We start from the raw sequence: 15,190 nt of genomic DNA on the forward strand, positions 1-15,190 counted from the left end.
AGGTGGGATTGGGGACGGGGGAAGAAAAAGCTTACCTACTTTAAACATGCAGCATATTAATCTACCCAAGTATTACATGATTAAGTGTGAACATGCCACATAAGGATACAGACTATTGCTTTTGCCAAAAAGTAAAGTTCTCCTGATCCGTTCCTTAACCAGTCCAAAGGCCTGCAGGTGACCACTCCTCACCAAGAGCTATGGTGCCCCATCTGTGCCCTGGTATTTGCCAAGGTTGCCGTCCAAGGCATGAGAGTCTGGGTTGGGCTCCCCCAGAAGAGGTAACAAGGTTGTAGGACGAGAGCGGTTGTTGTATAAGGGCCCAGATTTTGAAATCTCTTTACGATAGGATAGAAAAATGTGAACAAACTATGAAATAAAGCTAAGTGTCGTACTTGGCAGGCACAACACTACCGCAATTGTTTCTCCGGCATCTTTCGCACATTGACTGAAGCCGGAGGTTTTTATTTGTCTTGTTCTGGGATCCAGATGTTGTTCGTTATGGCCTGGAACCCATACAAAAATAAGTGTTGTGTTATGATCTACTTGCCATTGGAATCTTTCATCATCACCGCCTTATCAGGTGTGTTGTGTAGATTGTAGGGATGTTGGTGATGGGGCATCACGTCACCCAATGGCTGCCACTTTTCATTGTGACTGCAGCCTAGTTTACATACAAGACAGAGAGGGTAATTTCTAAAAATGGAAAGTTGTGTAATTGTGAAATTTGAATATCTTGCTGTTTTTTTACTAATAGTCCATGATGACAAAAACAGAAGTCCTACTTTTACTATTGTTTTCTGCAAGAGCGGCTTGGACGCCTTTTCTGAGCGATACAATATTATATGCTATAATCATTAATAACTTCAGAAGGGTCGGTGATCCAGGTGCATGTCGTCCCCCCCCCCCTCCCCCCCCCCCCCCTCCTGTTGAGATGTATGTTGGAGGATATTACTATTTGTGGTATTTTTCGTGCCTGGTCTAGCTTTCTTGTGATTCAATAGTCTCTCATATTAATAGGCTATTCCAGGTATAACTTTTCCGTCTTGTTCTTCCTGCACCCCCATACCTTATTACACTCACACTGTGCTTTATAGGTAAGTAGATGTCTTGTACATGATCTAGGGCAAGAGGGGGCAGCAGAGTAGCCAGTGACTCGCTTACCGTATGTCACTTGGGTCCATAGAAGACATAGAAACAGTAAACTGGTGAGGGATGGGTGAATATAAAACCCTCTGAAATCCCTTACAAATTTAGTCAATATAATCAGTTTTGTATTTTAGTTCACAGGGGAAACCGAATTACCAGACGTAGATAGGTCCACACACCTCCAGTATGGAAAAGCATTTTCCTAATGAATGCAGAGGACACCTAATTCTTGGTGGCTATTAACCAAAAGGCACTATATTGTGTCACTGTGTATAATAGAAGTCTATGGGAGAGCATGTGCACAGCAGTCTGAAAAGAACCAGATTTTCAGGCTATGTGTGGACTTTATTGGTGGACAGGAATGGGGAGCAGATGACTCTCAAAAAAATACATCCCTCGGCTCCCCGTTACTTCCTTGAACAGCACTGTTTCCGAGTTTAACCCTTTCCAATCAACTGACGTCTAAAGACATTATGATTTAAGGCTGCACAGCTCCAATGTTGGAAGATGTCTGTCGGGGTTCTCTTACTGTATATTGCCAGCCTCTCTGCTGTCGGACCCTAGCCAACGTGTCACCTCATGCAGTACTGGCTTTAGCCAGCAGATAGTGCCATTGTATAGTAGCAGAAAAAGAGTAAGCCCCCCTAGGAAAACCAAGATACAAATTGGATTGGAAAGGGTTAAAGGGCATCTGTGACCTCGGAACAGCGTCATAAAGTAATACAAGACGGCGTGGACCTCGCACCAAAAAAGTGCACTAGAGATCTAGATGTTAAGAAACTAGACCCGGCCCATCCACAACACACAGTACTATGTAGAGCTCCTGAATAAGGCCAGGCACACACGAGCGTAGGAGTATCGCGTATTAAGCGTGCGCAAAAAAAACTGCAGCATGTTCTGTTGTGCTGTGTATTACATGGGAGAAACCAATTGTTCTCTATGGACGCGTAATGCATGCCACCCATACACAATCACATTACATATAGGCGAAGTATATACGTGCCCTTGCGAAGTGCCAGTACTAGAAATTTAAACCTTAAAGAAAAAAACAGGAAGACTGCACATGACCGCAGTACAATATTGCTGCCGTGCACGGTGATAGGCTCCGTAACGGTAAAACCCTGCGCAAGTCACTGAGGGTTTTACCCATACGGCTGCGTGAGCCCGGCCTAAGCATTATGGGTCGTGATGTGGCTATCAAACATTTTGCATAGAAAGCAGAGTAAATACTGTCTGAGAATAATTGAAAACAGGAAAAGGCAATCGAGGAATGTTACAATAACGGAATGTTATAACATTAGCCAGTGTTCACAAAATCCATGGCTTCACTTCAAGGTAGAAGTTCTGCTTTCATGTTAAAGGCCTTAAAATTGGTATTGATTGATTAGTATATAATGTAAAATCTTGAAGAACATGGTGCCGACGCTACAACTAATGGCGCTGCGGTCTAATTGTATCTTGTAGAAATCGAGATGGTCATCATGGAGCGATCAAAAGCAGCGGAAAAGTCCCTGCTGTATTCTAAAGAGGAAAACACCACCGATGAGGAGAAGAGCGCTGCTGCTGCCGCTGGCGCTCAGGCCGCTCAGAGCAGGTAAGGAAGCTGTAAACTACATGGGCACATATCCAGATTATTCTATATAACCCCTCTATGGAGAGCCGGCAGGGTGGCGCAGGTACATGGGTTGGGCATTATAACATAACTTGGCAAATATGTTTTTTTTTCCCCCTTTATTTCCATTTCACAAACTTTTAAAAAAGTAATCCTAATGTATTTCTACTTCCACGCTCGGTCGTCTTCTTTTTCAGATCCTACCCTTGCTCATAGGGAGTGCAGAGGAGATGTCTAATGTGTATAGCCTGCTTTACTACAAATCCTTTGTTTTGGCGGGTTTACTTAGTTTGCATAATAGATTGCTTAGCTAACCTGAAGAAACACATGTGCTGTAGAATAAGCCACCTCTCAGAGGATTCGGACTCTGTTACACAAGATGTTCATAAACTCAGGATTACCATGTTACAAGTTGAATGCTTTAGGGCTTATGTCCACGGGCGGGTTTGAATTCCGGGATCCATGTGGGGCACCTGCACGGATGATCCGCAGTTCAAGCCGCCCATAGCCCGCAGCCTAACTAAAGCATCTGGGTTTGTTTTACGGACCTTCCGGTCCGGAAAACATATCGCAGCATGCTCCGTTTTTTGCTGCGGATCCCACAGGGATAGCTTCCATTGAAGTCAATGGAAGCCATCCGATCTGCGGCACACACTGAACTGTCACTCCGGGTGTTGTGCGGGTCCCCTGGGAAAGCAGGAAGTTAAAAAAAAAAACAAATCCACTTCACATGTGCGGGGGGGGGCGTGCCGGCGGGCCCGCCCACATGCACGGAAGAGACAATGGACAACCCGCATGCATTTGGACTGGTAAGTAATGTCCTCATGCTGCTGGCAGGGTGGGATCCCACGGCGGGGCTCCCACCCACGGAACCCCCCCTTCCTCCCCCGTGGACATGAGCAGGTTTCACAAAAGGGGGTGACAAAATTGTGCGGGTTTTCTCATGATGCGACAGTGCTACATTTCGCATGTATGTGAAGCCCCTGCTTTCCAATGTGTTCCTTCACATTAGCAATGTTTTGTAGGCTGCTACATTGCGAGAGAAAAACCTGCGATTTGCTATGTTTTATAGCTCATGTTTCTCTATAGAGACTTCCTTTGTGTTGCATCGCCTCGCATAAAACTGCGGTTTTCATGCGGTGCAATGCAACTTTTACAGTAGGAAGTCCTACTGTTTGTCCCTATAATAAGGCCTAGCTGCAATAAAAAAAAAAACAAAGCAACAAAACAATGCAACAGCTGTGATATGGTTCTCGTGTGCAGCGGTTGTGGAAATCACTGCTACACTCGATGAACCAATCAGAGTCAATGCTTCCTGGAGGCGGGATTTTTGAACCTCCTGACCAGGAAGTGCTGGCTGAAGACTACAAACAAGTAACGGGAAGCTTCGGCGGAGCAGACAGCGCCTGTTAGATAATGTACTCCCCTTTTTTTTATGCAGCTAGGGCTTATTTTGGAGGTAGGGCTTATATTTCAAGCCCCCTCTTCCCCAAAAATCCCATCAAAAGAACGCTTAAAAGTCGTGTGACTTTTTAGTACCATCACGATATTATGCAGAACACAGCTGTGATATCACTGTCTCCCGTGTGAAAAAGGCCTTAAACAAATAAATGTACATTGGTAGCATGATGATTCATGATAACATGCAGTGGTCTAATATAATTGCATCCGGTTGCTGAGACTTTGTAACTTTGTGTCTTCCATAGGCCCTTCTTGGACATGGTCTATAGTACACTGGAGTGCACGGATGATGATTACTATACTCTGTTTGTCTTGTGTCTTCTTTATGCGATGTCCCGTAATACTGGTGAGTGAAGTTGATAAAAACTACTGCAGTGTATTTTGCTCTTTCACTGTAATGCTTAGAAGTCAATCTGCAGCCTGTCTAAAAGGGTAGAAATACTCATTTAAAGGGAACCTGTCATCAACTAGAAGCACCATAAACTAAGCTATGGTGCTTGTAGTTTAGGTAATGTGGAGCCCAGGGATCCTCTTTTCATACTTACCCAGTCTGCCGTTCCTGCAGTATGCCCTGGCAAAGTTAGCACGCCAGCTTGACTCCTTCAGAAGGCTATGCACACTCTCCCATTCATTTTTATGGGGGTGCGCATGCACAGCCTTCTGCAAGAGTCAAGCTGGTGTGCGCATGCTGACTTTGCTGGGGAATACTGCAGGAATGGGGGACCGGGTGAATATGAAAAAAGGATCCCCAGGCTCCACGTCACCTAAACTACAAACACCATAGCTTAGTTTATGGCGCTTATTGTTGATGACAGGTTCCCTTTTGAAGGGGTTTTCCAGTCGTTAACCATATATAGCCTTTCCTCAGAATGGGCCATCAGAATTAATTTCCGTGGCTTTTTTTTTTCCTGGGGACCCCTGTTGATCCGCTTGTTTGCTGGCCCAGGGTACCTATGCACTGACCTGATTTCTGCAGGAAGCAGACAGCGCAGTTTCCACTGCAATGACGATGCTTGATATTACAGGCAAAGCTCCCACTGAAATGAATGTGAACTTGGCCTGCAATCCCAAGCCTGACCACTGTAGTGAGAACAGAGCTGTCTGCTTCATGCAGAAATTGGCTTGGAACAAGCTGTCTGGCAGAGGTTCTGCACGACGACCACCGCTGATCTACTACTGATAGCAAAACATGTGGATAGACCATTAATAGTTTACAACCAGACAACCTCTTTAATATCAAATGCATTTCTTTTGCACAAAAGTGGCTTTATCTGTTCAGGAGAGATAAAAACCTATGCAAATGAAGATGCTACTAGGAGAAAGGCAAGAGTATGATCAGTATGAGGCCGGGTTCACATAGCATCGCTCGCCCTGTCCATCCTGGCGTCCTTTCTGAACTGCTAAAACTCTAGAAACATTGATTTCAATTAGTCAAATGTAGACCAAAGTTGCAGACTTTGGTAACTGTTTGACCAGGTTCCTGTTCATTTCCTTTATTTGTAGAGGACAGAGCAGCTTAGTCGATAACACTATGCTGTCCTCCAAAAATGAGGGGAACGAAAAAAAGCTGTGTTTTAATTTTAGCAAAACTCCATTTTAAATATAAGAAATGGAAAATAAAGCTTGGTCATTAGTAATTCCCAGTAACCTCTGCCACAGGATACCATAACGATGTGCATATAAGAGATATAACTGCGGTCCTTTAATTAGGAGGACTCCGTTTTAAAGTTGCCTTTGTTTGGTATCTTTGCTCATACTGGCTTTCCCACGCAGCCTGGGTCATGTTCCTAGAAATAGAAGGAGGACTAGAACTTCGAGCTCTGGACAGGGACCTGTTATTCATCACCTACTATTTGGGGGTGTTGTGTTATTTTGTCCTATTTGTGTGATCTCTGTAATATGATTAGAGCTGTTGTCTTCACCCCCTTTATTAATTAAAGGGGTTCTAGAGGTTTAACTATTTTTGGATTTGAGGATTAGAAGTCTTAAAACTCTCTAGTCCTAATTTTGTCAAAATTCAATCCTGAATTGTGTGAGTGATTCAAAATCAACTGCAGAATGTTATAAGGGCAGATCAGTCCTACATGGGCTTTATAAAGATGCCAGATTTTGCATTTGCAGAGGACATATCCAACATTGATCAATTGTGGGCTGCCCCTTTAACCCTTTCCCTGCCAGGGGTTTTTGCACCTGCAGTAACCAGCACAATTTTCACAGTTTCTGACATGTACAGATCCTAAATTAAAAAATAAAAAAGCGAGGGGTTTATAGACACCTTCATGAAATTTTGCATCAGTGTAACTTTTTATAAAAAATGCTTCAAAATTTATTTTGATGGCTCGAAGCTGACCCAAGCAGAAAATTAAAGTGTTCCAAATTATTATGCAATTTAAATATTAATAGGAGTTTAGTAAGACGAGTACCTAGGTGTTAGTTTGTAACATGAAGGGTTTGTTTTTTTTATCTCTCATCTCATTTTAGATGTGTGGTATCAATCTCAGACAGATTTGTTAGTTACATTGCTGTGTGCTCTTGGTTAAAGGGAATGTTACTTAACCTCCTTAAGGCTCATTCCCAGGGGTGCATGTGTAAGGCTCCATTTAGACGGGACGAATGTCGGGTAAACGATGCCTGACACTTGTCCCCACATACTCGCTCCATGCTGCTGTACAGGAGCGAGTATCGTTGGCTTGCTCACAGAGTGGCCAGCAGGGGGGCTGCAGATGTCTCTCCTCACGCTCCCCCGCCCCTCTCCATTAACTTAATATAGCGGCTGTTCAATACTGAATGGCTGCTATGTACAATGAACGATGAGCAATCAGCTCATCGTTCATGCTGCATAAACGATGGACAGTCAGCTGATCGCTCAGTGTAAATAGCAGCCGTTCAGTACTGAACAGCCGCTATGTTAAGTCAATGGAGAGGGGTGGGGGAGAGCGAACAGAGAAATCTCCTCCTGCTACCTTGCTGTGAGCCAGCGATATTAGCTCCTGTGCAGCAGCACGGGAGAGAGTATGTGCGGGGACAAGTGTCGGGCATCGTTTGCCGGGCATTCGTCCTGTCTAAAAGGGCCTTAAAACACAACGGGGGAGCCGGTGGTGAGCCAGCTATTGCCATGTGTGGCAGAGATTGTGCACCGCGCATGACAGCGTGTCTCATGCACGCTGTCATGACATAACTAATTTTAGCCTTTAGCTAAAATTAGCTAATAAGTGTGCCTTTTTTAGTTTTAGTTTTGTTTTTTTAATTCCCAACATGGCATTGTGTTGATTACGCAACCCATAGAGAATAATAGGGCTGTACGCACGTAATACATGGTGAAATAAAACCTGCTGCGTTCTCTTTTACACCTCACACAATTTATATGTGCTAATGTGAATGAATCATTGAAAATCAATGTATTTTCCTGCTTTTCGATGCTATGCAGAAAGAAAAATTGCAGCACGTCCTATGTTTCTACGATATCGCCCACTGTCTTCAATGGGGCTGGAAGCAGCAGCGTCTGCCCCATTGTAAAGAGTGGGAGAACTCTGTGATCCTCTACCGTGGCTGTGACAGCCGTGGTGGGGAATTCCTTCTGTTTTTACGTAAAAAAGTGCTTCTCATCCACAAGTTTCACGTGGGTGGCGAGGGTTATATGGGGACGGGATTTATTCCCCATCATCGCCCTCGCCAGTGTGAAGGAGCCCTTATTGCATTTTTCACCCCTTAATGACATAAGTAATTTCAGCCTTAAGATCCAGCAAGGCCTTTCCCCGGTCATATGTAGCTGTACGAGGCCTTGTTCGTTGTGGGATGAGTTGTAGTTTTTGTAGGAACCAGTTTCGGGTACATAATAAAGTATTTGACTAACTTTCCCTAATGTTTTGCTGTGTAGCTTCTTTTCCTATTGCCATTTCATCACTGTTTTTATGGCATATATTTTTACGGCGTTCACAGTGTGGTATAAATATTTTGCTGACTTTACTCTGCGGGTCAGTACGATTATGACAACACCCATTTATAGAGGTTTTATTAGGTTTTACTACTTTTGCACAATATAAACACACTTTTTCTTAAAGTAAAAAAGAAAAGCCTTTTTGTGTCGCCCCTTCACATTCCAGGACCAGAGCATCTTTACGTTTCTGTCGACAGAGCTGGATGAGGGCCCTTTTTTGTGCGGCAACCTTTAGTCTTTTTTGGTACTACTTGTATATGATTTTTTTTTTATTATTCTTTATTCTTCTTTTGCCAAAGATAAATCAACAGAAAACTGCTATTTTGGTATTTTCTTATTCAGTTTTTTCTTTCAGTTTGCATTCACCATGCTGGATAAATGCTGTATTATTTTATAGTACGGGTTGTTGGGGATGTGGCAATACCGATTTATGTGTAGGTTTTTTTTTTTGTTCTTTTATTTTTTTAATATTTAACACCTTGTGTAAGGGGAAAAAAACAAATTTTCTGTTTTCTGTAAATGTTTAGATGCTGCGGTCAGCAATGATTGCGGCATCTGTACACTTAAAGTATGGGGAGGAGTAATTATAGAAGAAAGTTCTCATAGTTTCACACTTATGTTATTTGTTTCCCAGAAAAAAAATGTGAGAAATAGGGAGAAAATATGCTTGCAGATTTATGGGGGATGATAACATGAAAAAAAAATAAATCAAGGAACCCCTCCCCTGGGGGACAGAGATATACAGGCCAATCTCAGATCTTCTCTGCTGCCACTAGAGATGAGCAAGCGTACTCGTTAAGGCAAATTACTCGAGCATCGCCATTTTCGAGTACATGCCTGCTTGCCCTAAAAGATTTGGGGGCCGGCGGAGTAGAGCTAGGTGGAACGGGGAGGAGATCTCTCTCTCCACCCCCCCCCCCCCCCACCCCCGCTCACTCCCGCAACTCACCGCTCACCCCCGCAGGCATGTACTCGAAAATAGCGATACTCGCCCGAGTAATTTGCCTTTGCGAGTAATCTCGCCATTGACACAGAATCATCAGAGGGTTTGGGCTTTAGGGATGTCCTGCCCAAAAACATCCCCAGTTTTATATCCTCTCATGACATCCTCTTTCCGTGTCAGGAAGTGAATGCCAATCATAATATCATATACTGATTGATGTGCTGCAAAACTGATCGGGTCTCACATCTTAGTGGTGAGGAATGTTTTGGGCCAGAATATTGAGAAGTAAGATGTTGGGTCCCTTTACAGTTTTTGAGGGTGTCAAAATGAGCTCTGAACGATATATGGCGTTCTCAACTGCGCATTTTCTGCCATGGTATAAAAAGAATCGTGCCTTCCAAAATAAATTCTTTTTCATACAAGACAATACACCATCCCATGCAGCATAAAAGAAGATAAATCATGGCTTGGCCACCATCCTCTCCTGACCTCATTCCTATTGAGAATCTGTGGAGCATCCTTAAAAGGAAGACGTATGAGAGTGGGCATCAGTATACCTCAAAGAGGCAGCTCTGGGAGTCAATACTGGCCTCCTCCAATGAAATACAAGCAGACCCTATACATGGACTGATCAGCTCTCTTATCCATTGAACTTGTAACTATACATGGACTTACGAGTTCAATGCACTAGAGAGTTGTCCAAGTCATATCAAAGATGGGCCCCTATATCGTATGGAACTTAATCTGGGAATAGACAATGATCTGTGCACAACAAATAACAGATTTATGTTGGGAATTATGTGAATTACTTTGTTTTCAAACACTGAATTCCGTAGAATAATTTAGAACAACATGTTTTGTGTTCATTTTGAGGATATAAATAAAGTCATCGCCATTATCAGAACTTCTGCTTGTAGTAATATCCACCTTGTAATATCACCACTGAGGATACAAAATAATCCTTGCGCACATTGTCTATGTTGGATAAACAAACAAAAATGGCGTGTGCATAAGGGCTAATGCCCACGGACGGATTTCTGCCGCATTCCCTGCAGCGGAATAACGCAACTGTTAACAGCTTTTCTGCCTTCAGTGCTCACAGACGTGATTCTGCCGTGGATTTCCACTGCAGGAAAAAAATCGTGGCATGTTCTATTTCACCGCGTTTTTCCGCAGCAAAGGTCTCCGTTAATGTTTTTCCACAATCACCTGCGGGGACTTTCTGTTTACCACCGTGGTACTCCCGCGGCGTAAATCCATGGGCGTATCCCGCTCCGTCCGTGGGCATGAGCCCATATAATTTGGAGCACAATGTAGTTGAAAGTTTACTTGTAGGAGGTAGTGCACAAGCAGGTGCAGAGCCCATATGTAGCATTTAGGCCTATTTCTCCATACACATGTCTTCAAACAATCACCAGAACTGGAAAGGCCAAAAATCTGGTTTTAAGGTGAATGTTTTTTTTGGGGAGGAGGAATGGGGTTTTATCAACCTAAAAATTACAGGATTTACACACCTTTTAAAAGTGTATCCTTAAACCTTATCTATTTATTTCCTAAGTGCCGATTGCTGTTGTTGTCATGATGGTCTGTTGACAACTCCATCTTCATGCAACTCTTGTGACAAACGGCAATAATAGTTTTTTAAAAATGCATTAACCGTATTATTTAGGTGTTCTCCTCTAGAAGCATTTCTTATCGCACCACATTATGGTGATTCTATATGTCATGCTCATGGTGGCGGGCCGCCTTGCCCTACCAGTATCACACCAAGTCATATTTGTTGATGCATTTAGCTGGAAGCTAACCAACTTCTTGGCAACTTTTTGAAGCCATTCTATTACAGAGCCGATTACAACAAGATTGTATCCGTTTGGACAAGCCGGTGTATTTATTGTAAACCGAAATCTAGTACTTCATATTAGTAAGTTGTCAAAGTAGAGCTGATATATTTGCCAAGGGAAAACAAGAAACAGAATCAGTCATGTCATGATGGCACGGAGTTGGCCAATAAAGTTCAGACCACTTTTTGCAGTCTAGATTTACACAGTGAAGCTAACAGTGCCGCTTCCGATGTTAGACAGAACACCCTTATAGTAATATTGTCTTTGTATTTGTTAATAGGAATAGATCCTGATAAACTGGAAAAAATCCAGTTGTCGCTAAAGCCGGCTAAAGACAGCCATTCCTACAACCATGTATTGGTGGAGAGATTAATCCGAATTATGAGCCAAGCAGCGCACCCGGGTAAGGCAAATGTCCCGCATTGCTATAATGTCTATTTTTTTATGCTTGGCCACCATTGCCTTGGAATCATCAGGACATTATACAGTGTTAATGGATCTTGATCTTCCTTTTTAGACATTTGTTTTTGGCTGCTGTCAAAATGGAGCGTTGGGTCCTTTTTTTTTTCTACCAATGACTAGGGGAGGTTCGTGAAAATGGTCTGGGTCCCACACTGTCAAATTGGCAGGGACCCTAGAACTCCTCACAGGTTGCCCACGATTCATCAGCATCGCAGAGTTGGGTGATTGGGGGGGGGGGGGTATATCGTAATTGGTATGCAGCTTTAAAGACGTTCTACAGCCAAAAAAACAATTTCACCAGGCTGAGAAGAGCAAAAGGAGACTTAGAGTGGTTTCACATGGTCAAGCGCTACATCGATCCATGAAGCTCGGCCAGGTATCCGGCTGGTGCACGTGCGATGTCCCCACGGATGTGAGGCGCCTTTGTGACAAAAACTCCTCCCATCACTTCAGTACAGTTGCTATCCTCCTATGGGGTTTTCAAGATCAGCAAGTGTTTCCCACTGTTTTCAATAGGAAACCTTGCATCACAGTCACGTGCACCGTGCACGCTGTGCAATGTGTTTTCTGGCCGTGTTGGAAACAGTGGGCGAACAGTTCCGTGGGAACGCCCAAAGATAGGATACACCGCACTTTTTTTCCCCTGCACCACGATGCAGGAAAATGTGACTCATGTATGTGACCCCATTCAAAAAAAATGGGATTCGTATTCGTGTGTCTCACCATGCACAAATCTCGCACAGTTTTTTTTTGCTCGATAACCCCTTTTGCTATCCTGTTCTCTTCCTTATTACACATAACACTCAAGCCTTTTAATCTGTAGGCCAAAACGGTAGGGGTGAAAGGGCAATACTTTTCTCTTCATGCCAATACCATGTATTTTTTGATGGCCAGCTGAACATTATTGGGGCGTTGTGCATATTCTTGTAAGCTGGTTTAACACTGATACAATTACACACTAAATGGGAAAACACTGGGTAAAACAGACTAATTCTGTCCTTGTGAAAGTCCCTTAAGAGACAAAGTAATAATGCTAATCACTGAAATCTGTGGCCTGTACATGTTTTTTTCACGCAATATCGCTGCATTTTTTTCACGCAATTGTCAATGGGACTTTCTAATGTTAAAAACGCATCGCGCAAAAATTGCAAAGCACCAACTTGCGATGCGTTTGTAACATTAGAAAGTCCCATTGACTATCGCGTGGGAAAAACACAGCAATATTGCAGCGTTAAAAAACGCAAGTGGGTGTGAGCAACTATCAACTACTGTGTTTCCCTGAAAATAAGACCTACCCCAATAATGAATGGCTGTGATTGGTTCATTGAGCGCCGGCTATGATTGGCTGAGCCACAGCACTCGCGATCCAATCACAGCAGTCTCTTGCTGGAGACAGGGTATTCAAGCCAAGTTACCAGGAAGAGAATGGTCTCTCAATCCTGAGGACTAGACAGAAGACTGCCAGAGCGCCCCAGCCCAGCGTAAGGGACCCTGGATGCCACCTGCTAGGTGAATATTAAGACACCCCCCCGAAAATAAGACACTGTGCCTCTTTTGGGGGGCAGACATTAATATAAGACAGTGTCTTATTTTCAGGGAAACACGGTAGCTATGGGACTTTTGTTCGTCGCTCCAACTGCATTTGACTGTGGGGAAGAAAGATCGGGCATGTTGGATTTCAACATGCCTAATGCTTTGTTCCTGTGTTAAATAAATGGCTTATTCTGCTTTCGCCATTGAGTATTAAAAAAAAAAACATGTAAAGTTGGCGTTGATGAGAGAAAATCTAATACGGATTGATGTATTCTTGTAGATGGAAAGATCCGTTTGGCTACCCTGGAGCTTGGATGTATACTCCTGAAGCAGCTCGTTCTGATTGATGGTGACTGTATCATAAAGGATGTCCACCTAGCGTGTCTGGAGGTAAGGGCTCTTTGAGTTCATACCGATTTTGTATATGACATGGCATATGTTGCTGGTAAAGCTGGTATGTTGCAGCAGTCCTCACATGTTATTGGGTCTCTTAAAGCAGGGGTCCCCAACTCCAGTCCTCAGGGACCACCAACAGGTCATGTTTTCAGGATATCCTATGGTATGAACACCTGTGGCAATGTCTGAGGTACTGACAATAATTACATCACCTGTGCAAGACTGAGGAAATCCTGAAAACATGACCTGTTGGCGGTCCCTGAGGACTGGAGTTGGGGAACACTGTCCTAAAGGGGTTGTGCAAAGTTTAAAAACTTGTCCTCCATCTATAAGAAATGGGATAACTTTGGTTGGTTGGGGTCTATCTGCTGATCCCAAGATCAGGGGTCTGGCCAGTCCTTGAGTGAATGGAGTAAAGGTTGCGCTGGTGTGCCACTCACTGCTCCTTTCACTTCAATGACCGCATCGAAGATTGCTTGAACTTGATAATCTCAGACACTGTTCTTGATATGAATGGAGCAGTTGTACACACCATTTACTTGGGGACTAAACGGATCCCTGTTCTGGGGATTGTTGGGAGTCCCAGTAGTCAATCTTACCCCCATTCATAAGGGTAATGAATAGGTAATAACTTTATAACTTGGCACAACCCCTTTATTTCTGTTGAGTAGATGAATTTACAGATCTCTCAAAAGTGCTCGAGTGAGTTTGAATAACTCCTTATTTCAGGCAGAGTCTAATTTGTCTGATATGTGGGAAATGCTCTTGTATAAGACTTTAGATGGAAAAATAGTTGATCCATTTTCTGTGCAGAGGTAAAAACATTCTAGTTCTTTTCTTTAATATCTTTTTGTTTGTCTAGGGCGCAAGAGAAGAAAGTGTTCATCTCCTGCGCCACTTCTATAAGGTAAAGTACTACCAGGTAAAATTGCTTTCTTTTTGAGATTCAAAGGGGGTATACTAGAATTTCAAGTTATTTCCTATCCAGAGGATATGGAATAACTTGCTGATCATAGGGGTCTCGCCACTGATTCCGAGAACAGGAGCTCCTGTGTCTCGCTCTCCTGTCACTACAAGGTCGCTTCTTGCCCCGCGGTGACATCACATAGTCAGCGCTGCGTTCATTTCAATGGGGCTGACGGAAATACCTGAGCAGGTGCTGCTCTGCTATCAAAGTGAACCCTCAAAGTGAATGGTGCTTGACTAGCGCTTCATTCAGTCTACTCATCACTGCATGGGGTGCTGTAATGCTGCAGCGAGGAGGAATGGGGACATGGGAGGCCCTTACTTGAGATTGATGGGGGTCTCCCCGCCAGTCTCGAGAACAGATCTCCCGTGTCCTGCTCTCCTGTCACTGCAGGGTTGCTTTTTTTTCCCCGCAGTGACTTCACTCTGAATGGATAATAATAACTTGAAATTCTGGTACAACTCCTTTTAGTATAGGAAATTGGGATGTTGTTGAATGGTTGCCAAGGTCAAGACATTTCACACTCTAAAATGTAATCCAGCACTGGAAATTCTCCCACAATTCTGCTAATGCAGCATAAATATTCCCATTCTGAGTTAGCAGGAATTTACTTGAGTTGCCCAGCAGATGGTCTATGTTTTCCAATGGAATCAACATCTGTTTTCTGGCACTGCAACAGCATTCCAGCGATTCAAAGTGAGAGTTACATGCTTCATATGGTGCTAAGATGTAATATTGCAATATAATGTTCCAACTTCTTTTACAAATCTGCAGAGCTATTACTTTACCTGCGGTCTACCCCCTGCTTAGTTCTCCATTGGGATCCAGTGGTTATAACCTGTACGCTCTGCTGTTCTACTGGTCAGATACGCTCAGTGCCTTCACATTC

The 15,190-nt window shown here is 43.5% G+C and overlaps 1 protein-coding gene across 5 annotated transcripts in view; it reads left to right on the plus strand.

Annotated features, from left to right (window-relative positions):
* Positions 1–15,190, plus strand: part of CLEC16A (C-type lectin domain containing 16A) — a 197,527-nt gene that overhangs the window by 56,758 nt on the left and 125,579 nt on the right. For 3 of the 5 annotated variants that reach the window (XM_066576179.1, XM_066576181.1, XM_066576182.1), the window contains exons 11-15: positions 2,614–2,743; positions 4,468–4,568; positions 11,224–11,346; positions 13,219–13,328; positions 14,197–14,256. In XM_066576179.1, the coding sequence (XP_066432276.1) occupies positions 2,614–2,743; positions 4,468–4,568; positions 11,224–11,346; positions 13,219–13,328; positions 14,197–14,256 (524 nt within the window). The remainder of the gene's footprint in view (positions 1–2,613; positions 2,744–4,467; positions 4,569–11,223; positions 11,347–13,218; positions 13,329–14,196; positions 14,257–15,190) is intronic. The other 2 variants (XM_066576183.1, XM_066576180.1) reach the window with 1 other exon arrangement.

Source organism: Eleutherodactylus coqui, chromosome 8 (genome assembly GCF_035609145.1).
Source record: "Eleutherodactylus coqui strain aEleCoq1 chromosome 8, aEleCoq1.hap1, whole genome shotgun sequence".
Lineage (NCBI taxonomy): Eukaryota > Metazoa > Chordata > Amphibia > Anura > Eleutherodactylidae > Eleutherodactylus > Eleutherodactylus coqui.